The 24845-nt window shown below is 44.2% G+C and overlaps 1 protein-coding gene across 2 annotated transcripts in view; it reads left to right on the forward strand.

Annotated features, from left to right (window-relative positions):
* The first annotated feature begins 858 nt into the window (after positions 1 to 858).
* The window catches only part of tmtc1 (transmembrane O-mannosyltransferase targeting cadherins 1), a 175358-nt gene continuing 151371 nt past the window's right edge, over positions 859 to 24845 (forward strand). The window contains exons 1-2 of one of the 2 annotated variants that reach the window (XM_073059004.1): positions 859 to 1249; positions 21622 to 21799. In XM_073059004.1, the coding sequence (XP_072915105.1) occupies positions 966 to 1249; positions 21622 to 21799 (462 nt within the window). In that variant the 5' untranslated portion in view covers positions 859 to 965. The remainder of the gene's footprint in view (positions 1250 to 21621; positions 21800 to 24845) is intronic. The other variant, XM_073059003.1, reaches the window with a different exon arrangement.

Genomic DNA, 24845 nt, shown 5'->3' on the forward strand with positions numbered 1-24845 from the left:
ATTTATCCTTCTGAACCCCCACCATCCATGTTTTCCAGCAAAATCCTACCCCCAGTATCAGCCCAAATTTCCCACACTCCACTCTGCTCACCTCTACTGTGTTCTCTTCCAATGGACTCATTTCCACCCTTCCTCTTCATTCTTCACCCTTGTGTTCTCTTTTCCCCATGATTTCCCCCAGTGTCCATCACCTCCATTATGTGGCCCCTCTCTTCTCTCGATTCCACCCCATGTCAGTGAGATCTCCACACCCCTCCAATGTCCACACTCCTTTAATCTCTGTCTCCTGTCGCTATCTCCTACCATTTTCCGAAACCTTTCTCCATCCCGAGTTCTGTCCACTCCCAATTCTCCCCCTCTCCTGCCCTACACCCACCCTGTTCTACATACGATCCAGACGCCTCCTGAACGCTGTCCACCCCATCCTTCTCAACATTCAACCCCTAATATCTCTGCCATTACCCTGTTTCAACTCCTGATCTCCAACCACCTGGCCTTTCCTCAGCACCATCCCCTTCCCGTGTTTCTACACCCTGGCCCACTCTCCACCTAGTCTCTCGCCATCCCTCAACAATGTACACCCTTAATCTGTCTATCCACCCCATTCCTCCCGCTACCCACCTCTATATTCCCACTAATTTTTCCCTATCTCTGCACCTCCCACTCCCCACGCCCTCCGATTAACTCCATTACCCCTCACTCCAGATTTTACTCCCGTCTCCGCGCCTCAACCGCCCCCCCCCCCCCCGCACTGTTCCGACCAGTCTCCGCACGCCCCGCTGCCTTCTTTCTGTTTCCACCTCGTCCCCAAGTTTCTCCACGCCCCGTGTGCCCTGCGCCTCGCTCGCCTGCGTTCCGCCTGCCCCGCCCGGGACGTGTGCGTTGGTGGGCGGCCGCTCCGGCGCGCCTGTCCGGCGAGTCGCAGTCCGGGCACCGGCTGCTGAGGATGCGATCCCGGGCGAAGGATGGGGGAGCGAGCGGAGGAGCGGCAGAGCGGGACCGGGGCTCTCTCCCCGCCGCCAGCCCTTAGCTTGTGCCACGGCTTGCTCGTCGCATTCTGCGCTGCCGCCTACTGCAACGGGCTGTCCGGCGAACTGGTGCACGACGATGTCTGGGCGATCGTCAACAACCCCGACCTGCGAGCCTCCGCCCCGCTCCGGGGCATCTTCTCCAACGACTTCTGGGGCAAGAGCATGGGGGACAACACTAGCCACAAGTCGTACCGACCGCTCTGCATCCTCACCTTCAAGTAAGTCTCTCTCTCTCAGTCACTCATTGCTTGTTCCGCTGCTTGGGGCTGCACCGACTCTACTTGTCCTGTATCAGTTACTTGCCCTACAGCGGTGTAGATGGACCGAAAAGCTTCTTCCTTCACTGTATTACTCCGGTTTACAATGTTCGGTGGGTCAGAACTCGCTCCTCCTGAAACTTGCCTGAGGTTTGTCCTTCATTCACTGGGGACACCCCTCACTTGGTCCTGTTACCTAGGCAGTTTCCTGTCTTTACCAGGCCGCTAGGGGCTCCTTTGTGAGGCTTGTAAACTACCCCCAGTGAATGCCAGAGTGGTGGAATCTCTGGTGATGGGGCGCGGGGGGTGGGGGGTGTGCAGAGGATGGTTAATGGGAATATGGTGAGAATAGATTACTGGGAAAATCAGTGGGGGAATGGAGTATGCGGTAGGAAAGACTAGATGGGTTTAAATGCCTTCTGTGTTGGAGGGAAAATGTAAGACAACAGCAGTTTCTTATATTTATGAAGCATCCTTAAGGGTATAAAACATGCTTGCTCTCTTCACAACAGCATAATCAGTTTGACACCGAGCCTTTGAGCAGGTTGTAGGGTTTGTCAAAGACGGGGAGTGTTTTAAAGGGAGTTCTAGATTTTTTTCAGCCAAGTTGCTGGAACTGCGCTCTCAGTGGAAGAACAGTGGAGAATGGTGTGTGTTAGAGGCAGAATTGGAGGAATGGAAACATCTTGGAATGGTTTGGTACTAAGGCTAAAAGGCATGAAGAGGTTTGAATCGAGGAGTTTTAAATCCAGGGCACCTGTTCAAGAAGCTCAGAAGTTAAAGGTGTCTCTTCAAGACACTGCTGCGGACAACATCTGTCAGAAAAGCCATTGAAGTAGCATTATTTTAAATGTTACTTTGTGTTCTTTTTGTCAATATGTAAATATAAATTGAGATGGGGAAATGTGGCAGGGCTATTAGCGTTGTATTGGTGTCTTTTCAGGAATGCACACATTTGGACCCTTGGTGCCGGCGTTCCAGTGCCACTGAACAGACCCTTGGTCTCTTAGGCTTGTGGGTCAGACGGAGGACTGAACTGGAGGTAGCTTTATTTTCCTCCAGAAGCTTCATTTGTGTTAAGTCAAGTGGCACACTAGCATAGTGGTTAGCACAATGCTTTGCAGTGCAGGCGGCCCGGGTTCAATTCTTGCCGCTGCCTGTAAGGAGTTTGTGACCACGTGGGTTTTCCACTGGGCAATCTGGTTTCTTCCCACAGTCCAAAGACATAGCGGTTGGTAGGTTAACTGGTCATTATATATAGTTCCATGATTGGCACGACTCGAAGGGCTGGAAAGGCCTATTCTGTGCTGTTTCTCAATAAAAATAAATTATAAAATAAAAAATAATAATTCATGATTTTTGCAATATGTGATCTGGTGGACTAGTGTTAAAACTTCTTTGCCTGCACCACCATCATTTCTATTGCTTTTTACTGAAAAGAGGGTACCAATGACCTGCTAGTCTGATATTGGAAGTTGGGATCTATGGTAAATGAGGCAATATCAAGACACTTTGAATAATTATATGATTGAGGTGAAACAACGCTGATTTATGAATAGCAAATTAGGTTTTACTTCATGATAGAGTTCTTTGAGAATGTCTCTGGCAGAGATGCAAGCAGTAGATGTGGTCTGACTGGATTTTTGCAAGCTGTCAACTAAGTTCCATATAGGAGGTTGTTGAACAAAGAGCACATGGAATTGGAGGTCCTCTTCAGGTGAGTATGAGGTGACTAATGGAATATCACAGGGGAAGCTGGACAATTCTTCAGATTCAGTGTCAGTGAAATGGCTCAAGTGTAATGTTAAGTTTGTAGCATGAAATTCAGTGGGTAAGGTGAGTGATGGTGAGGCTTCAAGGAGATACGGATAAATGGATTGAGTGACAAGTGCAGTACCATGTCTAAAAAGATGTGAAGTTATTCTCTTTGGTTTAAAAATACAAACTCTGAATGATTTATTTTTAACAAAAATGAATAACATTGCATTTTAAATGGTGAGAGAATGGGAAATGCTGATATTCAAAAAAATCTTCAGGTCCTTGTTAACACGCAAATACAACAGGCAGTCTGGAAAGTAATTAGCATGTTGGCCTTTATTTCAAGAAGAGGTGAGTGCAAGAGATCCCTTCCTGAAGTTTTCTTGGGCCTCAGCAGGTGTACAGCTGGAATAATGTGTGAAATTTTCATTCCATAGAACATAGAGTACAACGTAAGATCATAAGACATTAGGTTTATAACGTTGTGCCGAACTAATTAAGTTAACAATCAGATGTCCAATCAAGCTAATTCCTTCTTTCTGCACAATGTCCTTCATTTCCTGTTCATTTATGTGGCTAAGAGCGTTCTGAACACCTTGTTCATATTTGCCTGTATCACCATCTCAGAGAGCACATTCCAGCACCCACCATTCTGTTAAAAAACAGAATCTTGCCCTGCACATCTCCTTTCAACTTGCCCCCTCTCACCTTAAATACACACCTTCTGCTATTAGACATTTCAACCCTAGGAGAAAGGTACTGAATGTCTACTCCACCTATAATTCTCATAATCTTATAAATGTCTATCAGATCTCCCCTCAGCTGCTCCAGAGAAAGTAACTGAAGTTTGTCCAACCTCCTTACAGCACAGGCCCTCTAATCCAGGCAGTACCCTGGTAAACCTCTGCACCCTCTCCAAAGCCTTGACATCCCCCGTATAAAGGGGGCGACCAGAGCTGATTTCAAGATGCAGTCTAACCAGAGTTTTAAAAATCTGCAGCACAGCTCCTTGCATTTAAGAAAAAAGGGATGTACAAGAAAAAAGAGAACAAAGCACAGCCAAGATTCACAGGACTGGCTCCTGGGATGGCAGGTCTATTGTATAAAACAAAGTGTGTACAGTAGGCCTTTAGGAAAATGATCTACTTGTCTGGAGGGAATACTTCCCTGCTGCATTTGGGCAAAGCAGGAGGAATGCTAAACATGAACCAAAAGAACATTCTGATTACTTTAATCATCCCATTAATGATTATTTTTGAACTGTTTAATGGCAGCTATGCAAATCTAGATTACTGACAAAAGCAGATGTTAGCCCGTGATGCTAGGATCTGTATATCCTGTCAATTGTCGGGTGGGAATGTATTTGGTAATGCTGTAAATATCGTCTTGGTTAGAGCACTGTCTCATGCCCGTGCAGCACCTAACATTCTTCCAAGACCAGCGAAAGGCAGCTTGTTAGGTCTGGAGAAGTTTCTATTAGAGTTGTCAGCCAGTGTCATTGGAGTTTACTGTCAGGCAAGACTGAAAGTTGAACAAGGCACTGACTCTCACTTGCTGGCTTGTTTTTTCATATAGAAAAGGGAAAACTTTGGAAGAAAGGTCTCTAGAGTCCATGTCTGTGGACTTGTACACGAAGATAAGTGGGTATATTTTCTGTGCAGAACAAATTATTGCATTTGACAGTTACTTTCCAAATTTGTGGACACAGTTGAGCTTTGTATCATAACTTTGCCCTGTTTCTGTAGACCAGGCTTGTGAAATGCTGCATTTTCATCCTGTGCTGCTGGTGATTTACTGCTGAGTTGATGTAGCAGAGATGTCTCTGCACTATATCCTTTTAGGAATGTATCTGTTCATGAGCATGTGACTACTTTGGAACATTGCAACATCTGTTGCACTCCTGGTTTGGACAATGTTTGTGTTCCTTTAACTCAATTTTATTTAAAATCCGGTCTAGCTATCAAGTGACAAAGGGGCTCCAGTCAGACATAAAGGGGGAAAGGAAAGATAAATCCCTAAAATCTGAACTTACAAAACAAAGCACTAGGGTGGAAATAGCTAATATAAGGGGCATCATTTTAAGGCGATTAGAATGTCAGAGGTAAGTTTTTACACAGAGGGTGGTGGGCGCGTGGAGTGTCCTGCCGGGAGTTATGATGGAGGCAGATACATTAGGGGCATTTAAGACACTCTGAGGTATATGGATGATTGAAAAATGGAGACTATGTGGGAGGGAAAGGATATGTTGATAGAGTAGGTTAAAAGATTGGCACAACATCATAAATTGAAGGGCCTGTACTGTGCTGTATTATGCTATGTCTGTTCTAAAGAGGGAGGAGAAGTAGATTAGTGTATGTTTTGGAGTCTGCCCCTGCATCAGCGTTGAAACCAGAGTAATAATGTATTCAGCACTGATATCCCTTGGCTACAGGAGGGTGGTGATGTTAATTGAGAGTAAATAAGGAGAAAATATTCCTCACGAGAGGTAAATCCAGTACAAGGAGCACAATCTTTAAAACTAGAGCCAGATCACTGACAAGGACTTCTTCACAAATGGCAATGAATGAAAGCCTGTAGTTCTCCAACAGGCTGTGGATGTCAGAGGTCAGAATATTTGAGAGTGAAAATGATGGATTTTATTAGATGGGTGTGATGAGCTGGACACCTATTGGACTTCCCATGATGAAAAGTCAGACTGATGCTTAGCTGTGCTAAGAACTAACTGCAGGGTGGAAGGAGGACTGCGCATTCTGCAGCCTCTGTTGCCTTAGGCTTGAGAGTGGAATTAACAGGGAGTGGGAAGAGAGGGAGTGTGAGCAAGGGACTTCTCAACACGTGCATGAGCTACCTTCCTTTACTTCAAAGGGAACCGGGCATCAAAGGCAGCTCCTAATTCAGTACAGATGGGGATGGATCTGACAGGGGAAAAGCTCAACAGGAAATGAGTTTGGCAATCCTTTGTGGTCCAGCCAGATTTGTTTCTTCTGTCTCCTTGGTGTCGTGGACACATTCCAAGTAAAATATTTATGCCTTCAAACTAGTAGGATCATTCATGTGATCATCAGTACAAGACTTAATGTTGGAGTGGTTGTGCACGTTGCCAAGTCCACTGAGAAGGCAAGGACCGGTTTGAAAGACGCTGATGTGTCCAGGAGAAGGGAAAGGGGAAAATGTATGAGGGTGCAGATGCTCACCACGCCCAGCAATAAACGCATTTAAGACGAAGCACCTGAGAGAAAAATAAACAGAAGTAGATGTAGGTTTGGTGGCCCAGGACAGCATGGAAAAGGCATATGTGGAGCATGAACACCAGCATTGAATTGTGAGCTGAAGGGCCTCTATTGTCAGAATCCAAAGTAACTTTAAATGGGCACTTTTCAAGAGGTTGGCGGCGGACGAGGCAATCCACATGGTTCCACAGCTCTTTAATTACTCCAAATCCATGAAAACCAAAAATGTTGCAGGTTAGGTAGCATATGTGAAGAGGTATGTGTTTCAGGTAGACAGCCTTTCAGCAGTTCATTTTACTTTTCTCTAGAGATGAGCTCCACGGTGATTATGACATAGAGCATTACAGCACAGTATAGGCCCTTTGGTCCAAAAGGTTGAGCTTGACCCTTTAATGTACTCTGAGATCAATCTAACCCTTCCCTCCCACATAATCCTCCATTTTTTAATCATCCATATGCCTATCTAAGACTTTATTAAATGCCCCGAATGTATCTGCCCCTACCACCACCCCTGAGAGTGCCATGTGCTCCTAGCATTTGTCTTTTCCAGGCTAGTTTTACTGAGACATTAAAGCTAGGAGAAAGGCAGCCTCCCTGTGCTGCGTTCAACTGGCCAGTCTGTGAATCCCAGGCTCCAGTAGAGGTCAAACATGAAGAATCGTGCAGAAAGCTATGGTGGGTCAAAATATTCCTGGTTTAGAGGAACGAACGTAGTGAAAATTAAAACCAGCTGGGGTTTCCAGTTCTCGTCACCGTTCAGTAGAGTGCGTGTGGTAAAAGAGAACAGCACCTTGCTCTGTTGTGCTGCACATTTCTGTCAGCAATCCTGCCTCACAGGTGATGAATGGTAACTGGAATTTAACTTAAATATATCTGGAAATATATTGAAATGGGGAGCATTTTACTCTCCAGTAGGTCTCATTCTCTCTTTAAAAGCAGCCTTGTAAATCTGCCTGGTTTAAAAAAAATGTCTGATCTGTCAAATAGCATCAGATATCTGCTGATTGACAACTGTCAGGTTGTAATTATAAACCTACTGGTTCCCACTGACCCCAAGAAACTTGTCACACCACCTATTATCTCCTAAATGTCCACAGGGAAACATGGGAGGGGTGTTGATTACTGCCGTATCAGTGTTGCCAAATAACAGTTTAATAAAACCTGTTCTGGGAGGGACCTGTCATTTTTTCTGTGGTTCAATTGTTGCTGACACGAACACTTTATGTGCAAGTTTTGCAGTTCCCAGAATGTGTTGCTTCACATATGAAATTTTAAGATCTTGAAACAAGAGCATTTCTCAAGTGTTGGCAAGACAGGCTGTTAACATTTTCCCAAAGCAAGGCAGAAAACTCTTAAAGGGGTGAGGAGGTTTAATTCCACCATTACTGGGGCAGAAGCCTGGAAGAGTCAGGAGAAGGCCGTGCATGAAGCGTGCCTGGAGTCACACAGTAAGCTGTTAACATCTTAGCGGCACTTTTTTTTTGCGCTGTTAAAAGGGTGGAAATCGAAAAAGAGGAATTTAGGCAGAGAGGTGTGGGAAATTTGGGAAGTGACAATGTGTTCAAGGACCTTCATGAGGAATGTTGAGTGGTAACTGGCAAGGGCAGAAGGTGGCTTGTCCCTAAGGAGAGGGGATGATGATTTTGAAAGCGAGGACGTTGCGTTGAAGGAGGGAATCGTTTATGGTGCTGGCTAAAATTGTGCAATTATAGTGGATGTGAGGAATGCTAAGAGACTTTGGGATAGAGTGCGGGGGGGGGGGAACTATTAATAATGCCATTCACATAGGAAGGTTTCATTCAGCACAGTACTGACATCCATCTTCACTAAAATTCCCTGGTGGCCAGGCACTCAGCTCTGCCCGTCTATGTGTAATTAGGTATCACAATGAGCTGAGAAAGATAACATGTTTGAAGTTTGTCATTACTTAAATTAGCTCCCAAGCACTATTTGTTTGCTCTTCTTGTTCCATTTGTAATTAATTTGAATAAACAGTCATCAGTAAAATGATAGGTGGATGATATAAATCATGTTTTTTGCTGGCAGTTTTGTTGCTGGAGGCTATGCAATGTTACATTGATATTTGTGTGAATCCTCATTATTATGACCCCCTTTGGTGCAATTTACTCTCTGTCCCAATAGACACACGCCTCAAAGGTTTGATACACACTTGCCTTGCTGGTCTCCTGCAAGTTATCCCACTTTCTGGTCGTGCTCCCATTTCTGAGAGATCGCCAGGCTGCTCTTCCCGTTGCACCAGCTCCTCAGCTCCTGGCTGTGCCCCCTTCGGTCATCAGTCAGTCATTCCATTACCTCGAGGCTTTTTCTGAGCGCTCTCTCACTCAAAATACTTCACCATCACTGCCACCCATTTTCTTTTGTGCAATTCAAACAAAATGATTCCCTATTTGGGGAGGGAAGCAGCAAAAGGAAATAGAAAGAGCACAGTAGAAGTTGGCCCCCTGAGCATGTTCTGTCATTCACAGTGATCATGGCTGGTCCACTATACCCCGTTATATTCCCACTCTTTTCCCCCCACCCCCATACCCATTGATGCCTTTTACATTGTGAGATTGATCTCCTTAAATATGTTCATCAACTTGGTGTCCGCAAGTTTGTCATCCTCTGAATGTGGAAATCTCTCCCACTTGCAGTCCTGAATGCCTTACCCAGATTCCTGAGACTGTGATCCCTCGTTCGGCAAACCCGAGCCAGAAAAAATACACAGAACAGCACAGTACAGGCCCTTTGGTCCATGACGTTGTGCTGATCTTTGAAACTCTTCCATGATCAATATAAACCATCCCTTCCACACAGCCCACCATTTTTCTTTCATCAATGTGGTTCTCTTAGATACCATTAACAACAATGTTACATTATTTTTTGGTTTACTACCTAAAACAGTCAAAAATCTCCACAGATGTACCATGACTGGCTGCATCACTGTCTGGTATGGGGGTGGGGAGGGGGGGGGGGGCTACCACACAGGATCGAAAGAAGCTACAGACAGTTGTAAAATTAGGTAACTCCATCTTGGGTACATCTTCCAGGAGCTGTGCCTCAGAAAGGCAGTGCCCATTATTAAGGATCTCCATCACCCAGGACATGCCTTCTCATTGTTACTGTCAGGACGGAAGTGCAGAATCCTGAAGGCACACACTCAGCGATTCAAAGCTGCTTCTTCCCCTCTGCCATCCGATTCCTAAATGGTCATTGAATCTTTGGACACTGCCTCACCTTTTTTAATCTATTTCTATTTTGCACTATTTTTAATTTAACTGTTTAATATACTTAATGTAATTCATTTTTTTCCCTATATTTATCATGTATTTCATTGTACTGCTGCCGCACAGTTAACAGATTTCATAGCATATGCCGGTGATATTAAACCTGATTCTGACATTACACATGGAGTCTGTGTGTGTTGTGATGCAGCTAGTTGAGCCCTATTTGAAACTTGTGCATTTCAGTGCAATTTGCACTGATTTTTCTACACTTGAAAGAATACCAACCTTGTCCACCCAATCACTTGCAATGTGACTGACCCGCCATGTGAGGAATCAGTCAGCGTGACCTTCACTATGCTGCATTTGCACTCAGCGTGTCTTTTCTTGGGCAATGTGACTATAATTCGGAGATGTGGAGAACACTGAGAACAGGAGGGAGCCCCAGTCCTTTCAGGAGCATGTGACTCCTTCACCTCACAAAGGGGGGTGATGACTGGAATCATGAAAATTCCACAAGATATGTGAATATTGGTTCAATTAAACTATGATTGACAAGGGAAGTCACAAACATAAAAGCAAAATAGAGGGCATGTAATAGAGCAAAAATTGATGAGAAGTTAGGGGATTTGGAAGCTTTTAAAAGCCAACAGAAGGCAATTAAAAAGAGCCATAAGGAGGGAAAAACTAAAATATGAAGGTCAGCTAGCCAATAATATCAAAGATGATACTAAAACATATTCAGATATACTGTTTAAAGAGTAAAGGAGAGGCGAGAGTAGGTATTGGGCCACTGGAAAATGACTCTGGTGAGCTAGAAATGGGGATCAAGGAAATGGTGGATAAACTGAATAAGTATTTTGCATCTCTCTTCACTGTGGAAGACACAAGCGATATGCCAGACGTTTGAGAGTGTTGGGGGCAGAAGTGAGTGCAATTGCTAATACTAGGGAGAAGTTGCTCGGGAAGCTGAAAGGTCTGAAAGTAGATAAGTCACCTGGACCAGAAAGATTACATCCCAGGGTTCTGAAAGAGGTAGCTGAAGAGATTATGGAGGCATTAGTAATGATCTTTCAAAAATCAACAGATTTTTGGAACAGAAATGGTTCCAGAGGACTAGAAAATTATAAATGTCACACCACTCTTCGAGAGGGGAGGGAGGCAAAAGAAAGGAAATTTTAGACCAGTTAGCCTGACTTCGGTGTTGGAGTCGATTGTTAAGGATGAGGTCTCAAGGTACTTGGAGGCACATGATACATTATGTCAAAGTCAGCAAGATTTACTTAAGGGAAAATCTTGCCTGACAAATCTGTTGGAATTCTTTGAGGAAGTAAGGAGCAGGATAGACAAAGGAGAATTGATAGATGTGTACTTGGATTTTCAGAAGACCTTTGATGAGAATGCTGCACATGAGGCAGATTAACAAGATACAGGCCCATGGTATTACAGGAAAGATACCAACATGGATGAAGGGTTGGCTGATTGCCAGGAGGCAAAGAGTGGGAATAAAGGGTGTCTATTCTGGTTGGCTGTCAGTGACTAATAGTATTCCGCAAGGATCAGTGTTGGGACCACTTTTTACGTTCAATGTCAGTGATTTGGATGTTGAAATTGATGGCTTGTGGCCAAGTTTGCGGATGATATGAAGATAAGTCGAGGGGCAGGTAGTGTGAAGAAGTAGGGAGGCTGCAGAAGGACTTGGACTGATTAGGAAAATGGGCAAAGAAATGCCAGATGGAATACAAAGTCAGGAAGTGTATGTTCGTGTACTTTGGTAAGAGGAAGAAAAGCATCGCCTATTTTCTAAACGTTCAGAACATTCAAAAATCTGAGGTGCAAAGTGACTTGGGAATCCCTGTGCCGGATTTCGTAAAGGTTAACTTGCAGCTTGAGTGGTGGTGAGGAAGGCAAATGCAATGTTAGCAGCAATTTCACAAGGACTAGAATATAAAAACAAGGATTAATACTGAGTCTTTATAAAGCACTGGTGAGGCCTCACTTGGAGTATTGTGAGCAGTTTTGGATTCCCTATCTAAGGAAGGATGTGCTGACATTGGACAAGGTTCAGAGGAATTTCACAAGAATGAGTCTGGGAATGAAAAGGTTATCATATGAGGAGCTTTTGATGGCTCAGGGCCTGTACTCACTGGAATTTAGAAGAATGAGGTGGGATCTAATTGAAATCTATCAAGTGTTGAAAGGTCTAGACAGAGTGGATGTGGAGAACATGTTTCCTATCGTGGGTAAGTCAAGGACCTGAATGCACAGACTCAATAAAGGGACATCCACATAGAATGGATATGAGGGGAATTTCTTTAGCCAGAGGGTGGTGAATCTGTGGAATTCGTTGCCTCAGATGACTGTGGAGGCCAGGTTGTCGGGTAGATTCTTGATTAGTCAGGATGTGAAAGGTTATGGGGAAAAGACAGGAGAATGGAATTGAGAGGCAAAATGGATCAGCCATGATTAAATGGTGGAATGGACTTGATGGGCCGAGTGGCCTAATTCTGCTCGTCCCTCTTATGGTCTTATTGATCTGTCCTGCCAAAGGGTCTCGGCCTGAAACATTGACTGTGCTTTCTTCCATACAGGCTGCCGGGCCTGCTGAATTCCTCCCAACATTTTGCTCGGATTTCCAGGATCTGCGGATTTTCTCTTATTTATGATCGATCCTGTTATCATTGGGAATCAGAAAGATAGAACCAAGATACAGCTTAGTTAAGCTGTTATTGAATGCTTTAAGTGTCCTGAGTAGTTGAGCCCTACTCTTCCTGCCCCTGTGTGTGTATCCCTTCATGATGCTCCGACTCAAGAAAATCACTTTTACCTTTGTGTGAAACTCATCACATTCCTTGGATAACAAATTCCAGTGGCCGTGGTCAGTTTCACTGGGGATCACCCTGTTACATCCCACGGCCCAGATAGGACTCCAGACTACCTGATTCTTTCAGCCACCCACAGTTAACTGTTCCTTTGACTGAATTGAGCAGTGATGGTGCTGGCAGGACAGAGAATTAAATTATCCTCTCTGGACTGTGGGCCTGGTGGGCAATTGTGAAAATGTGCAGGCCGTGATTGGTGTCTGTGGATTTTATGGAAAAGGTACAAATGAAGAAGCCCAGTGAGCATGAGATGGATCTAATGGAGAACAGGTTTCCCATCTTAGCAGTAATCAGTTGGGGGAAAAGGCTTCATAATGAGCGACCTGGCCAATACCTTGTGTTTGTCATCCCATTGAATTTTGTGGTTGCACTGGCTTTTTCTTTTGGACCTCTGGTTCTAATGAGCTCCAAGCCATGATACCACAGAGCATCCCATGAAGCACGGCAAGTTCCCAAACAGTAACAAGGTCTCAGGAGGTGGGTCCTGAGCTCTCACCAGGAGACCACCTTAATTGACACAATTTACCTAAAGAAATCCTTTTTGACTTTTACATCTGATCCCCCACTGATGCCTGGCTTTTCTGCTGAGGAACAAACTACCTCACAAAAAGCATTTTCAGCCGCAGTTCTCTTCATAACCTTCAAACTAAAGTGCATGCATCCCGGCCCAGTGTCTAAACTCAAATCTCTGACAGCCTGACCTACTGATTGTCTGCTTCAGAAGGCTTCTCAAATCCAAGGCTTCGCTCACCTTCTCTTTTGACTTTGGGTGGATATCATTCCTCCAGCTCTCCTGTGAAGTGTATCAGATCCCCTCATGCCATGTCAATTCAATTTGATTTTAGTAATACTACCAGGTCAATGAACACAACGTTGTGCATGGTGTGAAGGAGTCAATCCTTCTTGTTTCTGGGAGTCTCTGCAAATAATATGAGAACAGAATCTCAGTTTCTTTCCCTCACCGTCCCTTTCTGTTTTGAAGTTATGTTGTATATTTTGAAGTTTATTTGTGTTTGAAGCAACAGAAGGAAATAAATTTTGGACTGGAATGAGCATGAAACCATTTATTTTCCGAGCAGCAAACATAAAAGTGCTGGCGGAACTCAGCAGGCCAGGCAGCATCCATGGATAGGAATAAAGAGTCAATGATTCGGGCCGAGACCTTTCATGGGTCTCCGGCATTTCTTGGGTCTTGTTCTGGATTTCCAGCATCGACAGAATCTCGGGCTTGCAATTAATTTTCTTGTCATTTTTTGGGATCCGGACATTGCTGGCAGGGTCAGTGTATACTGCCAGTCCCAATTGCCCTTCAGAAGGTAGTGGGTGATTGCTTTCTTTGCAGTCTTTGTGAAGCTGCTTCCATGGAAACTTCCAGAAATAGAGAACCAGCAAAGGGTGAAGGATCAGTGACATACTTCCAAGTCTGAGTGACCTGATACTTGGGGAGGAACCAGCAAGCAGTTGTGTTCCCAGGTGCTTGCTGTTATTACGCTTGTTGTGAGAAGGGCTTGGGAGAAACCTCTGGGTTGACCTAGATATATAACTGCAGTTCATTTTGTAGATGTTGCACACTGCAGCTGCTGTTACTGAATTAATGCTGCACATTAAGGGACTGACTATTCTCTCACCTCCACTTTCACAGTCATTATCATGCTGGCTATCAGAAGTTGTTGTGAGGAGCTGCACAGGCACGTTGAAGATGGCAAAGCTAAATTTTCTCAAGAAGAAGAGACGAAGGTGTTTTACGACAATGAGATAGTGATTGTATATATCTTTGGCTTGCAGGTCATAGCATCTAAGGAATTGGCGAGGCCAGTCAGCATATTCTGTGCAAATGAGAATCTCTAGCGTCCTGCATGAATCTCAGGGTAGTACAGATAGATAGATAGATACTTTATTCATCCCCATGGGGAAATTCAACTTTTTTCCAATGTCCCATACACTTGTTGTAGCAAAACTAATTACATACAATACTTAACTCAGTAAAAAATATGATATGCATCTAAATCACTATCTCAAAAAGCATTAATAATAGCTTTTAAAAAGTTCTTAAGTCAGGGTGACATATACAGACTTTGAACTGTGGCAATTATAATTAAGGGTAAATTCTCCTTCTTAATGGATTTGCTGGTTGTGTAAAGATTTAACCAGGGTGTTTTGGTCCAGTGTGGTTCCTCAACCGGTTACTGCAGCTGGGGTAGATAGTGAGGGATAGAGGCCGCCGTGCTGGCTGCTAGGTTCCCTTCTGCACCCTTCCATTGCTTTTCACCCTGCACACTTACTCCCATCCTCCTTTGACATTCTTATGTGTCCTCCACACCACAGTCAGGAGTGGCAAACCTGGTAGTCTCTGGTATCACTTCACTGTGCCCCACTGGTTTGCCCAGTTCAGATAGGGAGCATCAATCTGGTAGCGTTACAGATGAGGGCACTGTGCGCCAGAGCAAACATAAGGCAGGCCTATGAGCTTAATGCACAGATCAGGCACTATCGTATAGAAAGGAACTGAATGAACAACTTCTCTTTCTACGTTACTGTCTGCTTTGTTTAGCTTTCAAGGGAGCAAAACAAAAAGTGGCATGGCAGAGAACATAGAACAGCACAGATCCTTCGGCCCATGATATTGTGCTTGCTCCAAGATCAAACTAACCCTTCCCTCCCACGTAGCCTTCTATTTTTCTTTCATCCATGTACTAAGAATTCCTTACATCAAACGAATAATATTACTGTGCAAGTGGAGTCTGTGTGTGTCTTGATGTAGCCAGTTGTGTCTCTTATATGTCCTTAAACTATCCGCCTCTACCACTAATCCTGCAGTGTGTTCCACCCAGCCGCCGCCCTCCGTGCGTCCCACACGGCCGCCGCCCTCCGTGCGTCCCACACGGCCCCCGCCCTCCGTGCGTCCCACACGGCCCCCGCCCTCCGTGCGTCCCACACGGCCGCCGCCCTCCGTGCGTTCCACACAGCCGCCGCTCTTCTGCCTCCGACGTTCCCTCCCAACACCTTGTAGTTGTGCCCCCTTGTATTAGCCATTTCTGGCTTGAGAAGAAGTCTCCAGCTGTCCACTCGATCTATGCCTCATCATTTCGTATACCTCTGTGAAGTCACCTCTCATCCCCTTCTCACCAAAGAGAGAAGCCATAGCTCACTCAACCTACCCTAATACGGCGTGCTTTCTAATCCAGCCACCACCCTGGTAAATCTCCTTTGCACCCTCTCTAAAGCTTTGACATCCTTCCTAAAATGGGGCAACCAGAATGGAACGCAATACTCCAAGTGTGGTCTAGCCAGGGTTTTATAGAGCTGCAGCATTACCTCACGACTCTTGAACTCAATACATTGCTAGGGTGGTTAAGAAAGCATACTTAACCACCCTAGCAATTTGCACTGTAATTTTGAGGGGTCTATGGATATGGACCTCAAGATCCATCTGTTCTCCCACACTCGTGGGAATCCAACCGTTAACCCTGTACTTTGCCTTCAGGTTTGACCTTCCAAAGTCAATCACTTCACACTTTTCCAGATGGAGCTCCATCTGTCACTTCTCAGACCAGCTGTGCATCCTGTCAATGCACCACTGTAACCTACATCAACCTTCCACGCTATCCAAAACACCGCCAACCTCATGTCCGCTGCAAACCTACTAACCTCCCCCTCACCCTTACTTCCACTTCCTCCTCCAAGCCATTTATAAACGTTACAAGGAGCAAAGATCCCTGCAGAACACAGCTGGTCAATGACCTCCAGGAAGAAAACGCTACATCTGTCACCACCCTTTGCTTTCTGTATTCATCCAATTCTGAATCCATGCTGCCAATTTTCCCTGGAACTCATGCCTGCTGTGGGTCCATATACACAACATCCCCTGCTCCGTCATCATCAATTTGTTTTGTCCCATCCTCAGAGAACTCAATCAAGCTCATGAGGCATGACCTCCCCCTCAGTAAGCCATGCTGGACTGTCCCTAACCAAACAATGTTCAAATGCTTGTAAATCCTGCCTCTAAGAATCCTCTCTAATAGTTTGCTCACCACTGATGTAAGACTCACTGGTCTGCAACTCCCAGTGTTATCCTTATTGCTTTTTGTTAAAAAAAATTGTGTCATCTTAATTTTTTATGTCTCACCTTAAGGTCCACTCATTTTGTCTGTTGTTTTGAACCATCAAACTCTTCGGAATATTTAGCTCCCAACCTGAGTTGTCATTTTAATATATATCTGCTTTAGCCATTTTATCATGCCCTTTACCTCTCTCTCTGTGCAGTAATATTAATATAATTTGTTTATATGGAATGTTCCACAGGTTCATATATATTGTCTTTTACCTCGCCCTTTTTCTTTGCTATAACTCTTGTTGCCATTACAGCTGATCCCTGACACTGCCTGTGAAGGCATTTACTGATGCCGTCTCTGGTCTTGATTTTCATTCAATGACCTTTCAAAAAGCAAGAGGCAAGAAAGCTTGCTGGAACTGTGCAATGAAAACAGAATGTGGTGCAAGTACTCAGAGGCCCTGATGAGACAGAAAATACTAACTCTTATTTTCACTCCCAGATGTTGCCTGAATTGCAGTATATCACCAGCATTTTCCTTTTTTTTCTTAGTGCTTTCTCCCCATCTAGCTTAAAACATGGAGGCACCTTCACAGCCTCCCACAGTCTCCGGTGCTCCTGTAACTTCAGCCTTTAAGGCCAATGTGAGAGTATCCTTTAGGAGGGTGAATCCACAGAAACCATCCGACCCAGATGGAGTACCTGGCCGAGTATTAAATTCCTGTGCTGATCATCTGGCTGGAATGTTCTCAGATATCTTTAACCTCTCGCTTTGGCAGTCTGAGGTACCCACCTGCTTCAAGCAGGCTTCAGTTATACTGTTGCCCAAGAAGAATGTGGTAATCTGCCTCCATGACTTATTGTCCTGTAGCACTGTGATGAAGTGCTTTGAGAGGTTAGTGATGAAACATGTCACCTCGCAAAGCAGCAGGCCCTGACGGAGTACCTGATAAGGTAATGAAAACTTGTGCCAACCAACTGGCGGGAGTATTCAACAACATTTTCAACCCCTCACTGCTACATTCGGAAGTTCTTACCTGCTTCAAAAAGGCAATAATTATTCCAGTGCCTAAAAAGAGTAGTATGAGCTGTCTTAATGACTGCCACCCAGTAGTACTCGTATCTACAGTGATGAAATGCTTTGAGAGGTTGGTCGTGGCTAGAATGAACTCCTGCCCCAGCAAGGACCTGGACCCACTGTAATTTGCCTATCGCCACAATAGGTCTACAGCAGATGCAATCTCAATGGCTCTTCACATGGCCTTACGTCACCTGGACAATATAAACACCTATGTCAAGATGCTGTTCGTTGACTATACCTTAGTGTTTAACACCATTATTTCCATCATCCTGATCAATAAGCAACAGAACCTGAGCCTCTGTACCTCCCTCTGCAACTGAATCCTCAACTTCCTAACCAGAAGACCTCTATCTGTGCAGATTGGTGACAATATCTCGTCCTTGTTGACGATCAACACTGGCGCACCTCAGGGGTGTGTGCTTAGCCCACTACTCTGCTCTCTCAATACCCATGTTTGTGTGGCAAGGAATAGCTCAAATGCCATTTTTAAATATGCTGATGATACAACCATCGTTGGTAGAAACTCGGGTATAGATGTGAGGGCGTACAGGAGTGAGATATACCACCTAGTTGAGTGGTGGTGCAGGAACAACCTTGCACTCAATTTCAGTGGGATGACAAGGCTGATTGTGGACTTCAGGAAGGGTGAGCCGAACATTAATCAGTCCTCAGCAATGGAGAGAGTGAGCAATTTCACATTCCTGGGTGTCAAGATCTCTGAGGATCTAACCTGGTCCCAACATATCGATGCAGCTATAAAGAAGGCAAGACAGCAGCTATATTTCATTAGGAGATTGAGGAGATTTGCTTTGTCAACTAAAACACTCTATAACTGCTATAGCTGTATCGTGGAGAGCATTCTGACAGCCTGCATCACTGTCTGGTGTGGTGGGGAAGCTACTGCATAGAGCCAAAAGAAGCCTCAAAAAGTAGTGAAATTGGTCATCTCCATCTTGGGTACTAGCCTCTTTAGTACTAGCTCCACCACTCCCCTCTCTTCCCCACCCTCTTACCCCCCTTTCTCCCCAACCCTCCCTCTCCCCCACCACCCCTCTCTCCCCCCCCCCCCACCCTGTGCCCTTATCCCCCTCTCCTGATGATGTCTGCGAAGTTTAGGAAGACGGGTCACTACATTGGAACTGAGATGCCAGAGTTACACTAAATTGGTGCTGCTCGAAATCAGAAATGGAGGAGTTGCAGAGACTAATGAAGATTTGTTAGGACAAAGGTAATCGTATCACCAGTCCCAACAAAACATCTGCCTCACCTCAATGCCCAGTCTCTTCCCCTCACACCCCCCAGCTCTGTGAAATTGTTTTTCACATTATTCTACGTACTCATAGAACATAACCCTTCAACCATCCGGCACCTGAAATAGCATGGATAACTTCACTCACCTGAAAAGGAAAGTAGATGCCTGCCTGCACAAACATAGCCTTTCCTAGCATTCTGTCATTGGACTATTCCATCAGGTCAATCCCTGATTACTTCTAGTGCTTTAGCATCCTTCCTTAAATAAAAAGACAAGCACTGTACACAGTACAGCAGATGTGCTCTCAACAATGCCCTATATAACTGACAGATAATCTACTCTATTTTGTTTCGATACAAGACTAAAACATTTGGTGAGTTCAATTATCCCTCCTCACCCAAACACGTTAATCCCCAAATCAATGAAGTTGGGCAGAAGAACTTGCAGTTAATTTCCATTGCTTAAGCTCATACAGCATGTAACACAAGGGAGCAAGAAGTGTTTTCATTCCTGCTGTCTGAATTAGATGAATTTTGTTTTCGCTTGTGGTGCAGATAGTGCCATAAGTCATATTATCTTTTGACGTGCAGTACACCATCTGGTGCATACAGAGTGGTAGGAAGGGCAAGGAGATTAGAGGTTAGGCAATTAAATTCGTTTGTGAGAGATCACTACTCGGGTCTGGCTACAAAAGTAATTTGAAAGCTTTCAACATCTGTATGAGTCTGTTTTTGATACCGAACAGCCCGAAGCACACCTGTGAGAAGCAGCCAGCTCCTACACTGAGGAGCTTATTAATGGTGACTGCTTTTTGTCCAGAGTGATCTGACCTTGTTTTTTACTGAGGTACTTGAGAGAATATTGGTGACAGTGGGCAAGAAGGTATCATGTCCCATCATTCTGGGAAGCTCTTCACTCTCCAAAGGGATCACTGAATTGAGCATTTTGATTGCAACCTTGGATTTTGTAATGGTCTGATAGCAATATTGGAAATGAGTTACTGGTGTTTTATTATTGTTAATCTAAGCAGCTTGTCTTGCGTACTGTTTGTACAGATCAGATCATTGCACAGAGACTGAGGGAGAGAGCAGTCAAACAATAACTGATTGCAAAATAAAGCCTAACAACTACAGAGAAAGCAGTTCCTGTGAGGGCCACAGAGGAAGAGAGAATGTATTGAGTTGGAATTGATTTACTTAGTTATTATAATTGTTGTATTTTTAACATTTGTTTCTCAGCTTAAGCTGGTAAAACCTGCAGTGCGGCCATAGCCAAGCACAGGTATTTCTCAATCGCTAGGAGCTTTTGAACAATTCTTGTGGTGTTTGGTATTGTGACTTTCTGAAGGCTTGCATAAATATTGCTGTGTAGGCCTAATTGTTTAATGCTATTGTGTAGTGACCTTGGGATGATACCAGTTGTAGGTATTACTACTGGGACAATGAATATACTGTTCATGTTCAATAGTCTTTCACTATTGTTATTATTATTTGATTTGCTGGTTTGTCTTTTGCACATCGATTGTTGATCATGGGTCCTGTGTAGTGTTTCAGTGGTTCCATTGTGTTTCTTTGTTCTACTGTGAATGCCCACAAGAAAATGAATCTGTGCAGCTTATGGTGTCAATATATGTACTTTAATAATACACTCACTTTGAACTTTGGTTTTTATTGTCTTATGTACCAAGATACAGTGAAAAGTTTGTCTTGAAAACCGTTCATCCGGATCGGGCTACTACACAGTGTATTGAGGATTACAGTCATTTCCCTGTTGTAACTCTGTGAGAAGGAATTGTTGGTTTCGCCACTCCCTTTATGTTGAGAAAGGCTTCCAGTTTTTGTTGCGAGGGGGCTGGTAGAGCCTGTGGAGGCACTCAGGGTGTTTGGTGCCTTCCCCTATGATTTCCCAGCAGATTGAACGTCTTTATGGAGGCAGACGAGGCTGCAGACGGCAGAGGAGGAATCTGATGGAGGAACTCGGGGGCTGAGCAGCATCTGTGGGAGGAAGGAAATTGTCCATATTGCTGAGAGTGGAGAGAGAAGGGGAGTGGTACGACAGCAGTAACATTTATTAGTGTAATGAGGAGGGGGTGAAAGGTGACTGGCAGGTTGGGGCTGCGTGGGAGCATGTGGTTAGTGGTGAGAATACAGCTTGAACTGCATCGTCCAAATGGACTAAGGTGACCTCTTTCTATATTCAGTGGCCACCTGTACACCTGCTCATTAACACATATTTAATTAGTCGATCATGCAGCAGCAACTCGATGCATAAAAGTATGCAAACGTGGTCCAGGTGTTCAGTTGTTATTCAGACCAAACATCAGAATGAGGAAGAAATGAGTTCTAAGTGACTTTGAACATAGAATGATTGTTGGTGCCAGATGAGGTGATTTGAGTAGCTCAGAAATCGCTGATCTCCTGAGATTTTCACGCACAACAGCCTCTAGAGTTTACAGAGAATGGTGCGAAAAACAAACAAAAAAAAATTCTATTGAGCGGCAGTTCTGTGGGTGAAAATACTTTGTTAATGATAGAGGTCAGAGAGAATGGCCAGACTGGTTTAAGCTGACAGGATGGCAACAGTAACTCAAATAACCAAGTATTCCAAGAGCGATGTGCAGAAGAGAATCTCTGAATGCACAACACATTGAACCTTGAAGTGGATGGGCTGCAGCAGCAGAAGACCACGGACATAGGCTTAGCGGCCACTTTATTAGGTATAGGAGGTGCCTGGTAAAGTGACCACAGAGTGTATGTTGTAAGGAGATTTGGACCTCTGCACGGAGCAAACCTCTTTCTGTATAATTCAATGTAATTCGGTATCGTAATGCTGCTATTCTATGCATTGCCTTCCAGGTTGAACATCCTGTTGGGTGGCATGAACCCACTGTACTTCCACATGGTCAACGTGGGTCTGCACTGTGCTGTGACCTTGCTGTTGCTCCACACGTGTGACAAGGCCGTGTTCCGGGACCGGCGTCTTGCGTTCTTCGCCGCTCTTGTCTTTGCCGTGCACCCTGTCCACACTGAAGCTGTGAGTACCAGTCTAACATCCTGATGGAGGCATAACACCCACGTTATACTTCTGTTTTATAGATCCATGAACGTGTAATACCTTCTCTTTATTAGAGTTCAAAACTAATTGCATTGCTGTTGGCTTTTTCCGTCTAACCTGCACCCCACACTGCTCTCCTGCTCTGACTCACACAGACACATACAGTACTGTGCAAAAGTCTTAGGCACATGTATATAGCTAGGGTGTCTAAGACTTGTGCAGAGTACTGAAGTAATTTTAGGTATTGTACTGTATGTAAAAAAAAAACACAAATTTCATGACGTACATGAGTGATGATAAGCCAGATTCTGATATGGGTTTCTATTGTGGAGTGGGAAGGGGGCAGAGAGAGGGGAATCATGGTTGGGAAAAGAGGAAGGGAGAGTGGAAGCAGTGGGATGCACCAGAGAGATATTCTGTAATGATCAATAAGCCAATTGTTTGGAATCAAATGACCTTACCTGGTGTCTCAGGATTGGGTGCACCTACAACTGCGTCACTCCCCCCCCCACAATCCCTGGTACTCCTCCTTTGCCTCCTGTCCCACACCTCTCTTGCGGCACTCCACCCTTGCCATTCCCAACATCCCTTGCTCCCACCGGATTTACAAACGTGCTCTCCGCTCTATGTTGACAAATACAGTATCTTGCAAAAGTCGGAGGCACCCTACCTAAAACTGTGCTGAAGGCTTTTACACAGTACTGTATAATCCTGCATCTTGTTTCAATTCAAGCAGCCTGTCTGGTTAACGTGTGGCTCCTCTCTTACTTTGTTTCTTAAGCACTCAATCTATAAAGTAGGAATGCCCAAAAATTGGAAGGACATAAAACCACTTGATGTGAATTTTGATAATTGAGGAGTTAAGCTGAGGAAGATCACGTGAGGTGAACAACGATGAGGAGATAAATGTTTGGAGCACTCTGCAAATCGAGGTCACGGGGGCTAGGACATAGAAGAGTGCAGCACAGGAACTACCATTGAGCACAATGCCCAATTAAACTAACTCTCTTCTGTCTGTACGTGACTTCTATCCCTCCATTCCCTGCATTGTCATGTTTATCCAAAAACCTCCTCTTCAATACCAGTGTTGGATTTGTTCCACCACTACCCCTGACAGCACACTCCAGACATTTACTGCTCTCTTTGTAAAAAAAAAACTTGAACTGCGCATCTTCTTTAAGCATTTTTCTTCTCACTTTCCATGCATATCCACTGGAACTTGATCCTGGAAAAGAATATTCGTACTTTTGAACTGAACACCACCACAGTAGAAATAGTGGAAAGGAGTTGGGATAGACGAAGTGATCGCGATCTCACTTCCTCACGATGGCTGTGGGATTGGGATCAAATAGAAGATGAAGGCAGAAGGTAACATGGCCGAGATATCCATAATAGCCAGTTGAAGATTGTGACTTTAGTCACCATTGAGTCATGGCTGTGAGGGGAGACAAGATATAGTGTGGACTTCAACTCACTCTAGGATCTGGTTTGATTGTGCAGAGTCAGAATAGATCCATATAAGAGAAATGAGGCCTGATAAATCTGTACCTAGCAGAATAAACAAGGAGGTACCATTAGGTGCAGGGTTTTTGAGTTTTCAGTGCCACAGAAGATTAGTAAAGTTAGACACAGATTTGAGAGTAATATACTGACACAGACTGAGGATTGGTTAGTGGGAAACAAAGTAGGACATAATGAATCACCTTTGAGGGGACTGTGACAATGGGATGATGCAGCTCTGTGGATCCAGTTGTTCACATATAGTTCAAATGAGGCTATGATATAATCTCAAAGATGTCCTGTAAAATTAAGTAATGCATTTGGTAAGTACACTGGAGTTCCTTCTGTCCCCTGAAACCACAGTTTGTCTTTTTCTTTGATGATTGATGTCTGAACTGCTCCCAGGAAATGCAGAAATCCAGAGATCACCTCAGAGAGTGAACAAGTTTCTGTTGGGGCTGTAAAAGGGTTGTAATTAATTTATCAGTCTATTTGAAATGGGAATTGATTTCAGTTTTAATCATATTTCTTTGTATGGTTCTACAATGCAAGAACTAACTGAACAGTATTAAAGTTGTTAAAGTGCAAGAAAATATTCTCCAGACGACGTAACTTACATCCTTACCGACTATTCCCTGTGCACTTTGACTTCCATTTTGTGAAAATTCCTTATCCTTGTTTTATTTTAACTGCAAGGACATGAGTATAAATGGGAGGCAACAAAATAAGCAGAGCATAGCACAATCTTTCTCAGTTTATTATCAAAGTACGTACAGTGTCTGAAAAGTACTCACCCACCCTTGGAAGTTTTCATGTTTTATTGTTTTACAACATTGAATCACAGTGGATTGAATTTGGCTTTTTTAACACTGATCAACAGAAAAAGATTCTTTCATGTCAAAGAGAAAACCAAAGTGACCTAAATTAATTACAAATATAGAACACAAAATAATTGATTGCAAAAGTATTCACCCCCTTCAAGTCATTAGCAGATGCACCTTTGGCAGCAATTCCAGCCTTGAGTCTGTGTGGATAGGTCACTGTCAGCTTTGCACATCTGGACTCTGCAATTTTTCCCCATTCTTCTTTACAGAACTGCTTAAGCTCTGTCAGGTTTCATTGGGATCATGAGTTAACAGCCCTTTTCAAGTCCAGCCACAAATTCTCAATTGGATTGCAGTTTGCACTCTGACTTGGCCACTCCAGGATATTAACTTTGTTGTTTTTTTAAGCTATTCCTGTGTAGCTTTGGCTTTGTGCTTGGGGTCATAGTCTTGCTGGAAAACAACTCTTCTCCCAGTTCTCTTGCAGACTGCATCAGGTTTTCCTCCAAGACTTCCCTGTATTTTGCTGCTTTCATTTCACCCTCCACCTTCACAAGCCTTCCAGGGCCTGCTGCAGTGAAGCATCCCACAGCAAGATGCAGCCATCACCACGCTTCGTGGTAGGGATTGTGTATCTTTGATGATGTGTAGTATTTGGCTTAAGCCAAACATAACACTTAGTCTGACAGCCAAAAAAGCTT

This window comes from Hemitrygon akajei, chromosome 10 (assembly GCF_048418815.1).
Source record: "Hemitrygon akajei chromosome 10, sHemAka1.3, whole genome shotgun sequence".
NCBI classification, from domain to species: domain Eukaryota; kingdom Metazoa; phylum Chordata; class Chondrichthyes; order Myliobatiformes; family Dasyatidae; genus Hemitrygon; species Hemitrygon akajei.